Source organism: Oncorhynchus keta, chromosome 5 (genome assembly GCF_023373465.1).
Source record: "Oncorhynchus keta strain PuntledgeMale-10-30-2019 chromosome 5, Oket_V2, whole genome shotgun sequence".
Classification (NCBI taxonomy): domain Eukaryota; kingdom Metazoa; phylum Chordata; class Actinopteri; order Salmoniformes; family Salmonidae; genus Oncorhynchus; species Oncorhynchus keta.
In genome coordinates, this window is record NC_068425.1 from 5242728 (window position 1) to 5255251 (window position 12524).

Below are 12524 nucleotides of genomic sequence, written 5' to 3' on the forward strand. Positions count from 1 at the left end.
TCCCATGGCGGTTGTTTTGGCAGTGTCAGAGGTGGAACTGAGTCCCCGGCGTTAATACCTAAAGCGGACATTGCCATTGGCTGAGTCTCACGAACAGAAACCCTATGCAGCCTTGTTAGCAAATTGGAACACTGGAATGTGAGATGTAATCTACACCTCCATTAGGATGATGAAAATCCCATCATTTGATTAATCCGTTTTCAACCTGAGCGTAATTATTTATATATAGCCGACACTTTCTTGTTCTGAATTTCGGGCCAATTTGACAGCTCCAATGCAGTTCCTCCTCTGACACCGCCAAAACATAACGCTTGATCTGATTGAATCTGGTCTATGGTCTGTGCGCACAAAGGCTGACAGCTCAAATTATATTGAGACCGGAACAGGGATCGATATTCAAATCCCAAAATGCTTCATATGCAGTAATCCTATTGAAAATGAAGACATGAGACCTATGTGATATAAGGAATAAATAATGTTAAAGACAGACATAAAGGTGTAATGCAACCCTGTTTTTAGCACCTTGCATCTTGTTTTAATCCCATTCTCCGAAAGAAGTGTGGAAGCCTCGGCTGAACATGAGAATGCAAACCTGTGCATTGTTGTTGATGGAATTCCAGTGTTTTAGATCAAATTAAATACATTTAAATATGTGTATAGAAAAACGAGATTCTACATTGTGTAACTATTGAGACATGCAATATCTTTGCTGCGTAGTTCTATTGACCTTCCTTAGTGCAGGAATAGACTAGAACATATAGAGCAGCTGAAGCACAATTGTAGGGATACTGCACACATCAGTCAAGACTACCAGTCATTCCAACAGTCCTAGCTCATATAAATGTCATCATTTCTTTCCCATTGTCCCTGTAATATCTGCTTGCCATGTTATTTTCCCAGTCCTCTATCATTGTACCTTTCTAGTCCGAAAAATAAAATGTCTTCTTCCATGTCAGAACCCAGTAAGCAACATTTTTGAAATATGTATTTTTTTTAAAAGTATTTTCAAAGGAAAAAACAACGTCTTGTGCTCATAGGGAAATGGGAGATTTGGACTGACGTAAAAATGCTCTCTCTCTTTGGTCTTCTTGACAAGCATGATCTGTCCACTTCTTGGGATAATAAACCATGCCTTGGATGAGAATGTGAAGAGTTTTTAACCGACTTGATCTCTACTGACTGGAGTGGTTTACTATGCTGTTCAAAAGTCACGAGGGAGGTCCAATAGCACTGAGTCCAACGACAGTCCAACATCCTTGTGTACGTTCCAACGTTCATCCAGTGTTCCGATGATATCTCCCAAAGTTCTAATGTTGTTCCAATGATCTGTTCCAAAGTTCTAATGTGGTTCGAATGTTCTGTTCCGACGTTCCACCGGTTCTTGATCCGACTGGGGGAACATCTTGTTGTTAATAGGAGATCATCTTTTGATGGATCAGACATATGTTGATGGATCACCTCAGCCTCGTATGTATTTACATCCCATTCTTCTTGTCCCATATTTCTTTCCGTCCAAGGGTTTGTTTTGGGTTCACCAGACAATCATTAGTACTATTAGGGAATACCTCACGGTCACAGGACGAGCAGGTTACTGACACTCGAATATTAACTCATAAGAAAGGACTGAACTGCTCGGTGTCGCCACTGGATTGTCCACAACAAACAGAGAGCATCACTCCCTGGATGAGAAGGAGAAAGAGAAAAATTGTTAAAATGGTTATATTCTAGACCAGGCTCGTGTAGAATATAGTTTTTGTATATGAATATACACTTTTCTGTGGAAAGTATGTAAAAGGGTTAGGAAAGTATTTGAAAACTGTTTGCAAATACCTTGCCCAAAAAAGTATTTGAAAGTGTTATTTGAAAGTACTTGGAAAGTATTTGTGGTATTTGAAAGTACTTGGAAAGTATTTGAATGGGTTTGGAAAGTATTTGTGTTAGGAAACCGTTTCTATCCGTTCTATCTCTTACCTTCAGAGAGATTGTAGGTTCTACATTAGCATTGCTCTCATTGCAGCCTTGCTGATACGCTTGCGGTTATTCTTCCTCATTCTCTTCCTAGTTGGGCCGGGCCGAGCAGGTGGCCGGGGACCAGCCAGGACTGAGGGCGCTCGCGTCGATGTGGGCGAAACTGTGTCTGGGAGAATAGGAGAATATTATATTCAGATGATTTAACAGTTTGGAATACACATGAAACTGAGAAACATAAATCCAAAACACATATACACACACACACAGCCACAGCCACACAGACACACACCACACACACTTGCTAGCTCACAATGTTCTCTATCTACCTGTTCTATTTGTGGTGGTTTGAGTTTGATGTTTATGATTAGGCCGATGGTACTGCTGCTCCTCTTTTTCTTGCTGTTCTTTCTGTTGCTCACGTCTCAGGAGCTCCTTCTCATCGTCCAGCCTCCTGTGGAGTAAAAACAGCTCCTTCCTCTCCTCCTCCAGCTTCTCCTGTTCCAGTTGGAGAGCGTGCTGGAGGCTCCTCTCTGAATCAGGGGTCTCATTGTCTTTACGTCTTTGATCAGCTTCCTCAAGGGGAGGGAATCTGCTCTCGGGCCTCTGATTGGTTTCCTCCGTAGGATGGAATTGCTGTTCTGTTCTTTGATTGGCTCCCTCTCTGCGTTTGGTTTCCTCTGAGGAGGAGTTGGTCCCATGTCGCTGTTGCTTTGATGTGTTGGTGCGTAGCGAGGGACTCTGTGTTTGTGTGGCTTGTCTCTGTGTCTCTTGGTCTCCCTCCTCTTCACTGAGGCTCAGACTACCCTGCCGCCTATCTCCCCTACTGACATTTCCCTCAGTAATGTTAAATAGCGAGTCCCCACGCGTCTCGACCCCGTCTCTCTTCTCGTGGTCAAGCTGTGCCATGTCGATGTCCATTGCGGTTGTAGTGCCGTTGACACTACTACTGTCTCTCCCTTCCTCCATGTCATCGTGATGTCGAGGTTCGGTCCACTCGTTATCCCCCAGCTGTCTGGTAGCGTTAAGCACCCACTGAGGATCCATCTTGTCATGGTCCAGCCCATAGCCCCCTTTCCTCTCCCCTGCGTCTGAGGAGGTGTCCTTGGGGTTCCAGTGCTGGTCCAGCAGGTCTTCCAGCTGGATCCTCTGGTTGTGCTTCAGCTCATCTCTGCGGTGCAGCTCCTCCTTGGATCTGGCCTTAGCTGGATGGCCCTCTCCTTTGTTGTCTTTCTGCTGTCTGCGGGGCGTGGACTTCTTCTTGGGGGCGGCCGGGGGACGAGGGGCGGGCTGGCAGCGACACTCCACGTGGTCGTGGACCGAGACGACTGCCTTGGAGTAGTTGGGCCGCTTGTCCACGTACTGGATCTTCATCACCTAGTGAGGAGGAGGAGGCGGGAGATTCAAAATGACTAAATCGCTTTTTATTTTTTTATGACTAATCCTTTATTTGACCAGGTAGGCCTAAGTCAGCTGAGAACATTCTCTTTTACAGAAACAACCTGGGGAAAAGTTTCAGGGTAGAGGACAGGTGTTGAGATGGGGGGTGGTGTATATGTACCTGTAGGTGCCTGGTGTGGGTCAGCACGGGGACACACTGCAGGCTCTTGGTGTTGCAGCAGCCAGAGCATCGCTGTACCTCCACACAGGGAGGCCACAACATGAAGTTGGCGTTGCTGCGGTCCAACATGGCACGGGTCACCTCCATCACCTCTGTCCTCACCTTACATAGTGCCTGCTGAGCCGGCTGGGCGTCTGAGACAACAAAGACAGACAGACAGACAGACAGACGGACGGACAGACAGACAGACAGACAGACAGACGGACGGACCATTTAAAACCTCCCATATTACAGACAGGTTTCATAAGATGGGACAGTGTACATTAATCAGCAAATCAGACACATAATTGTAAATGTGCTGGAGCCTCAGGCTTAATGTTAAAAGCATACCATCTACACTGCTCAGTGCATACAAAACAGCCAGCACATAGGCCTCAAAATGTATAAAACATTTTGTTTACACTAATTCTACTGAAGGTATATTACTTATGCTGTTTAAAGAAATCACATGCTATTGAAACAGTGTATGCATGAATCTTCATACGTGCTGGAGTGTAACTTGGAGTTGCAAGTCATAAGGCGTTTGTTCAGCAAATAACTAATGAATCGCAATATGGTGACATACTTTATATGTTTCTTTACCACAACATGCATTACACAACTCATTTTGGATTAGATGTAGCTGTCCAAAACCACCCAAGTCAACATGAGTGACGGAAATATGTGGAATTATAGCCTAGCGTCAGAGACTATGAGGAAGGTGAAAACTCACCCAGACTCCTTGGCAATCGGTTGCTAGTGTTGTTGGAGTGTTGTCCACTCGGCAAAAAATCGTCCGAGAAATCCTCATCTGACAAAAAAACAATCCAATCCAATATTAGTTTACAGATCTAATCAGCTCGTTGCTTCAATTGTTTATTAAAAAAAATAATAATAATAATTACTCTCTCTGTGTGTATGTGTGTGTGCGCGCGCACGTGCATGCATCTGTGTACGGTGCATGTGTGTGTTTATGAGAGAGTTTGAGGCATTGTTTACAAGTTGAGCCTCCCCTTAATAGATGTCTGTTTGTGTGGGAATTTATTTCTGTCATGACCTCATGTTTGTGTGTTTTTGTATCTTGAGACACTGAATAGTTCCCTCTTTTGTTTCTCTTATCTCGTTGAGTTTGTATATAGTGTTGACTGTATGTGATGTTCGCTATTCAATGATGGGAATATGTGCATCTATTTAAGAAGTCTTTCTGCCCTCTGTGTCACTGACGGTTTGTCTGTTAGTCAGTCTGTGAGATTCTTTTTATAGTATTTACTGTGTGTGACGTCGGCCTGTCCCTGTTGGGAATGAAATCTGGGCATCATGTGACAACAGTTTTCAATTTCTTTCCCTCAGTCTCTGTTGGTCGGGTTAGTTCATCTGAGAGAGCCTCCATCTCATGGCGTGACCAGTGTGTCTGGCTGGCTTGTGGTCCTGTACCGCTCAGTTGTTAGAGCATTAGGCTTCGGGAGCCAGGATGTGGGTTTGAATCCCAGGGCCACCCATACGTAAACATATATGCACCTATGACAGTAGGTTTCTTTGTAAACCGATTCTGCTAAAATGCATATGCATGTTGATGAGTATCAGCATAGTACAACGTTAGAGATATTTACCTACGGAGTCACTGAGCAGCAGCAGCTGCAGGTCCTCTATGGAAGAGATAGGGTTGCTCCTAACCAGCTCCACCAAACCTGGAGGGAGAGGATCCCCCTGAGAGAAAGAGATGAGACAGGAATAAAAGTAGATTCTCCCAAATCAAATATTTTCTCGGCTTCCCCATTTATTCTGTGTAGATAATGGAAGCGAAGAGACAACAGCAGTGGTACATGTAGGCAGTGGTGTAAAGTACTTAAGTAAAAATATTTTAGAGTACTACTTAAGTAGTTTTGGAGGCTATCTGTACTTTACTTGACTATTTCTGAAATGTTTTATTTTTTACTTCACTACATTCCGAAAGAAAATATTGTGCTTTTTACTCCATACATTTTCCTTGACACCCAAAAGTACCGGTTACATTTGAAACGCTAAGCAGGACAGGAAATCGGTCCAATTCACACACTTATCAACAGAACATCCCTGGTCATCCGTACTGCCTCTGATCTGGCAGACTCACGAAACACAAAAGCTTTGTTTGTAAATGATGTGTTATTATTATGAGTGTTGAAGTGTGCTCCTGGCTATCCAGGATATATATTTATATATTTATACATTTTAAAAACAAGAAGATTGTGCCGTCTGATTTATACTTTTACTTTTGATACTTAAGTACATTTAAAACCAAATACTTTTAGACTTTTACTGGTGACCTTCACTTTTACTTGAGTCATTTTCTATTAAGGTATCTTTACTTTTACTCAAGTATGACAATTTTTCCACCACTGCATGTAGGTAGGTGTGGGTTCGGGTTAGGGGGTTACCCGACTTGCCCCCCTAATCATTAATGAAACAAGAGGATGAAGGAAATGGCTGCTTTGATTCACAATGGCCACTAAGAGGGGGTGAATGACTATTGGCCTTGTGTCATCTCATCTGCTAATACTTAGGGGTCACAGGAGTCAGGAAGGGTTCAGGAAGTAGTGGGGGATGGAGTGATTGAGAGGAGGAGGAGGAGGAGAGGTGGATCAGAACAGAGAGATAATGGAGGGATGGATGAATAAAGGAGAAGAAGTTGCATCTATGGAGATATTAACTCTTGCTAGCTGGGTCTACCACTGTTTGACCTATTGGGTCCGAATCCCAGGTCTCATGCACACCACAATACTGAGTTAGCTCTCTGAGCTAATGCCTTTGGCATTCATTCAGGGAGCTAACACAAGTCGAACCACCTCTGTCCGTTACATTCATCCATTCAGTTTCTTGTGAGAATAAAACTAAGCCCTTTGGGGAGTGCTTTGAGGAGGAAGAAGCCATGCGTGAACGGCATTCACACACTATTAATGTACATAATGTACTTTTCCCCATTGTTGTTGGGCACTGAAGAAAGTCCAGCCATACGAAAGGAAAATGCCATGAGTTAAATGAACATCTCTATTTGTGTAGCAATGCCCCCGAGGAGCCATCCCAGTTATTTCCTCTCCTTGGCCCCAGTCTAAGGGCTGAGGCTCCAATGGCACCCTATTCCCTATTTAGTGCACTACTAGCAATGTCATTTGGGACGCACTCTAACTGTGCTGGCTGCGCATTATGGTCTGGGCCTTTGTTCATAGAGTGGCCGTTGCCATGGCGATTTGTGTCTGGGCGGGAAAAATTGAATAAACACTTCACCCCCTGCAACTGATGTAAACAGAAAATCATAACCTTTACCCTATAATACTGTAGGAATCCAGGAGTTACTCTGGTCCTAATTGGTGAACTCTAAATCAGAACTCCAAATCACACACACAAGTCAGCATCTGACTGGGTCACATCTGGAAGTTCTGGAACAGTCAGTGTCTTCTAAAATGTACTGTCATTCTTCTGATCACACAGACGGAGACAGGCACTTATTTTAGAGCCATCATGCAGTAGATCTCCATCTCTCTGAATAGAGATGGAAACAGAGACAGTCCCAGTCCCCGTATTTCATACATAGTGCACTTAACAGGGAATATATTGCCCCAGTGATGTTTAATGGGAAGTGGGTTGAGCTGAGGAATCCCAGGTACAGGCTATAGGAGTAGAGAGGTGAGGAATAAGGATACATGATTATGGGTCTAGTTTTGCTGCCTGTCGGCATGCGAGTACACACACACACACAAATGCACATACGGCTGAACATGTGCACATTCTCACATGCAATCCCTAAAACCATGCATATGAGCACATGGTTTATGCATACGTTTATAGGAACACACACAAACACATTCAGACATTACATTATACAGCTAGAATCCATTCTGTGGGATTTAGTTGACTGAGGGAATTCCCTGATGGTATACCTCAAAGACACCTCATGTGATCACTAGCTACAGGCGTGTACACCAATACATCACTGGATGGGAGGATGTATAGATAGATGACAGAGGACTAGTTCGACTATACATTAACAACGCTTTCTAATCAACCCTTACTGCCACCTCCAACAACCTGTCCTCAGGGCAATTCGTATGATTTGGGACATTTATTTGCGTCCCTCCAAGGCTGCCTCCAAAAAGCCCAGTCTTTGACATGACAAATGTGGTGGACAACACACACCACTGGCAGCTCTGGGAACAAGACACACTAGAGGACTGACTTGCCTCGTTAAATAAAGGTTGAATAAATTAAAAAAAAATTAAAAAGGAAGTCATCGATCTGATAGCATGAAAGCAACTGAACGGCATTCTGGGAAACCCAGCAAAGAAGGGGTGGCGCCGCATTTCGCCCTGTTTAAACATTCATTTCCCATAACCGAAGACTGTGTGTGTATGTTGTTGTGACCCACATAGTCAGAGCTTTGTTTCACTATAGTCTCTTCCGACAGCCGCTACTGCCCAATCCTGTGAACTTCCCAAAGATGGCCCGATGTACCTCAGTCGGGAGAGTATCCTGGATAGTCGGTTAAATTCTTGGGACCACTAGCATGTAAAATGCATGACTGTAAGTTGTCTTGGATAAAAGTGTCTGCTAAATGGTATATATACACTTAGTGTACAAAACATTACGAACACCTTCCTAACATTGAGTTGCATCCCCCCCCCCCTCTCTCCCTTTTGACCCCAGAACAGCCTCAATTCAGTGGGGCATGGACTCTACAAGGTGCCGAAAGTGTTCCACAGGGATGCTGGCCCATGTTGACACCAATGCTTCCCACAGTTGTGTCAAGTTGGCTGGATGTCCTTGGGTGGTGGACCATTCTTGATACACAAACTTGTGAAAAACCCAGCAGCATTGCTGTTCTTGAAACAAACCAGTGCCTACTAACATACCCCGTTCAAAGGCCCTTAAATATTCAGTATTGCCCGTCCACCCTCTGAATGGCACATATACACAATCCAGGTCTCAATTGTCTCAAGGCTTAAAAATGATTCTTTAACCTGTTTCCTCCCCTTCATCTACACTGATTGAAATCGATGTAACAAGTAACATCAATAAGAGATTATAGCTTTCACCTGTTCACCTGGTCAGTCTAGGTAATGGAAAGAGCAAGTGTCCCTACTGTTTTGTACATTCTGTCTATATTAGCATTATATTCAAGTTAGGGCCACTTTGGCCTCTTCTCAAGTCTATCAAAATGAGACCCTCAAACTTGAATTATGTCTCCTCTCTTAAAATATATAAGCCGTAATGAGGACGGGACTCACCATGGTTTAATTCACCATGCACTTAACATGTGTGTCATATGCAGGACGTATCCTGGGGAAGGAGCTTTTAGGACACTCGCTGTGTATGCTACGATACAAAGTACATCCAATCGACTCCAGCAGTCAAGACGAGACCCCTTTCCCCTTGAGTTGAACACATTTCTTCCTATTCTTTTTAACCGTCACCGTGTGTATTAAGGCCCTCGGCACCACGATTCAAAACAATGGTCAGCCGTAGCATAATCAGAATGATTTATAGTTGTGTTGCTGTGACAAGCGCTCATCCTATTGCTAGCCTGTCAAATATCCTGTGGACACACACACACACACACACACACACACACACACACACATTTGGCCTTGCTTTAGCTCCCAGGCGTGTTTCGTGATGGTCTGGTGAGATTTTAGATGGCCTTCGCCTTCCACTCATATGATGTTTATCAACAGGTTTATGCGCTTAGGCAATCTGGAGAGGGGCCCACGTTGAGCATGAGCATGTGGACAAGCATTGGAGGAAAGATTGTTATTTTCACTTTGGGATTCTGGACTATAAGACGTTTAGGTTCTGTAGACGGGTCTGCCATAACTGTTCCATGGTTACCTTGCCAAGCAGGGCCCAATCGGATGTCCTCACCATGAGGCCCTCACAGCCTGAAGTGAAACTTAGGACTGTTTCAAATCAACTGTATGTAGAGCATTAAAGCCATGAGGTGAGCTGTCATAAGGTGTGGTTCAGAGGATGAGCAGTTTAACTTACAAGACGCAGCTTAATTAATCAACAATAACAAGTGCACATGTGGTTGTATGCCACAAACATACACTAAGTGGAGGGGTGAGGGGCCTGGTTCACATTTATTTTGTACAAAACATTACTGAATGTAACAAGTTGGCGCCTTTTGTTTGGAGAGCATACAAGGCCCAGTGCACACATTGTTAAAATACAATGACCCTGAAATTCAACAATGGTCTATAATTGGGGCCCGGTGTCAAATATACTCAACAATGGTCCCTAATTTTACCATTCACAGTGAAATTAAACAAAGAAAATAAACGTAGCCTTTCAAATGAGCTAAACAGAAAAACATATATTTGGCAACGGACTTTGGGCAATTAGGCTTAGATTTGAATGAATTAATTGACTCTGTCACATACCTCTGCGTTGCCCGACCGCAGACATGCCGCAAGCAACGCGAGCAGCTGAACCCGAACCCAAACCCACGAGCTCATCTTGCTGCCCAGGCTGGATTCTCCGCGATAGACCAAGCATTTATGGAAACAGCACGAGTCTCTCCCTCAGCACTAGGCGTGGGGACAGCGGCTCGCTCTGTGGAATTGGAACTCCTTGCCTTGCAAGTGGACGGACACCTACACTTGTCGTCTCAGCAAAGTATCCAGTGAATTAGCAATTGTAGCCTGCTCAATGATACGCTTCCCACACAGAACGTCCACCCAGTTCGAAATTCCACTAGAGGAGTAAGGCGACTTTTTAAAAGATGATTTGGTCCATTTTCAATTGATGTCTTTAAATCCCCAAGGAAGTGTTTGTGGTGTGTTCCAAACACAATAATCTCCTGCAGTCGGGATGATAGTGTCAGACTGTTTGGTATCACACAATTTAAAAATGTTTTTAAGGCATCAGTCGATACATTAAAAGTCCAGGTGCGAAATTAAAACGCCCAACGTTATAGCCTATGGCTTTAAAATAAACATCTTACATTATCCTACAAAATAATCAATATAATGAGAAAAAAAATCTTCAAACATTTTAAGTTACTTGTATATATCAGACAAAGTTTACAAACAAACAATATTCTAGACTAGATTAGTAAAATGTTATTTATACTACACATTAATACAGGCTAATGCTAGGTTATCCCTCGAGACATCAAAACTCTTCAAGTTGATTAAAATCCCTTTTTATTTTCCTTTTTCCACGCGTTGTAGCCTACACGAGGTTATTCTCTCCTTATAACGCACGGCGCGCCTCTATATGGTACGTAGCCTACAATGGGTGTTTGCTGTCCGCTGCCTCGTCACAGGCTTATCAATATCCAAAGCTCTCTGTGGCACAGTGCGCTTCAGCCCTGTTCCCTCCTGATTACGCCTCTACCGCACTTGACGGGAGAGCAGATTTCCAAGAGTTTGTACAGTATCTCTCCCGCCCCCTGAAGGCAGGGCCATCATCTACACAAAAAAAGGACTGACTGGGCTCTTGAGGGAAAGGTCTTAAAGGAGAAGTCTCGTGTGAGTTATTGCAAGGGTTTATGTCTGCAACCATGTATTATAAACTGCAAATTCACACCGAAATGTGTGTCATAGATCTGTCATTCTCATTGAAAGCAAGTCTAAGAAGCTATACATCGGTTCTATGTGCTCTATTTCTAAGCTTTTCTTCTTAAATTTAGTTTTTGCATATTTTACTTTCGTTTTTGTACACCAGCTACAAACTGCTGAAAATACAATTATTTTGGTTATGGTAAATATATTTCACAGCGGTTTAGATGGTACAAAGATTCTCTACACTTCCTTACACTTGCTTTTTTTGTCACATAAACTGAAATTAGGTGAACTATTAGAATTTTAGCAACCAGAAAATGGCGGAGCGATTTCTACATATTTTTAATAGCCCATTAGCACAGATGTTTGAAAGTACAGTACACTGTAAAACAAATCATGTGATTGTCACAGTGAATTACTGTATAATCAGCAGTAACATACTTATAAACTGAATACAGTAGATTACAGTAAATTGCATTGCATTGTGGGAAAAATGTATATGTCAGGGGAATATTTGTTGTATTTTGGAATATCACTGTAAAAATTCTGCATAAAACACAGTAGCAGTTCACTTACTGTATTTGTGAATATTCCAATAAAAATGCCACACTCAAAGCATACAGGCAACAAAATCAAAGCAAATCCTCTGAAGCAAGACAGAAAACGTTTTTGCTTAATTGTTATTATAAATGGAATATTTATTCTTAGCTTCTGAACATGTGCAGATCATGTTCTGCGCAAGTGCATATTTTCTACTTTATGCGGAGAGAACAGGCTACTGAGGAGATGAATGCTTTTTTAATAGTCAGATCAAAACTATTATTTTATCTCAGTCAGTTTCATGGGGATATACGCTACCGTTCAAAAGTTTGGGGTCACTTCGAAATGCCTTTGTTTTTGAAAGAAAAGCACATTCTTGGTCTATTAAAATAACATAAAATTGATAAGCAATACAGTGTTAATCTTGTAAATTACAATTTTTTTATGGAATATCTACAGAAGTGTAGAGGCCCATTATCAGCAACCATCACTCCTGTGTTCCAATGGCACGTTGTGTTAGCTAATCCAGGTTTATCATTTTAAAAGGCTAACTGATCATTAGAAAACCCTTTTGCAATGATGTTAGAACATCTTAAAACCGTTGTTCTGATTAAAGAAGCAATAAAACTGTCCGGCTTTAGACTAATTGAGCAAATGGAGCATCAGCATTTGTGGGTTCGATTACAGCCTCAAAACGGCCAGAAACAAACACCTTTCTTCTGAAACTCGTCAGTCTATTCTTGTTCTGAGAAATGAAGGCTATTCCTTGTGAGATATTGCCAAGAAGCTAAAAATCCCGTACACCGCTGTGTACTACTCCCTTTACAGAACAGTGCAAACTGGCACTAACCAGAATAGAAAGAGGAAAGAGGCCCCGGTGC

The 12524-nt window shown here is 42.8% G+C and overlaps 1 protein-coding gene across 1 annotated transcript; it reads right to left on the bottom strand.

Moving 5' to 3' along the window:
• Positions 1 to 457: 457 nt before the first annotated feature.
• LOC118384367 (trichohyalin-like) lies at positions 458 to 10966 on the bottom strand. Its single transcript, XM_035770836.2, has 7 exons — positions 9979 to 10966; positions 5179 to 5275; positions 4302 to 4379; positions 3530 to 3723; positions 2298 to 3345; positions 1972 to 2137; positions 458 to 1679 (listed from the first exon to the last, which is right to left on the bottom strand). The coding sequence occupies exons 1-6, from the start codon at positions 10051 to 10053 to the stop codon at positions 1992 to 1994; spliced, it is 1638 nt and encodes a 545-aa protein (XP_035626729.1). The 5' UTR covers positions 10054 to 10966; the 3' UTR covers positions 458 to 1679; positions 1972 to 1991.
• Positions 10967 to 12524: the final 1558 nt, after the last annotated feature.

What these genes read in the sequence shown, in the direction of transcription:
- LOC118384367 (XM_035770836.2), bottom strand. Translation starts at nt 10,053, where the DNA reads ATGAGCTCGTGGGTTTGGGTTCGGGTTCAGCTGCTCGCGTTGCTTGCG. An exon ending in TGCGGTCGGGCAACGCAGAG is followed by an intron (nt 5,276 to 9,978) that starts GTATGTGACAGA and finishes TCTTTCTCTCAG; the next exon opens with GGGGATCCTCTCCCTCCAGG. An exon ending in CCCACACCAGGCACCTACAG is followed by an intron (nt 3,346 to 3,529) that starts GTACATATACAC and finishes CCTCCTCACTAG; the next exon opens with GTGATGAAGATCCAGTACGT.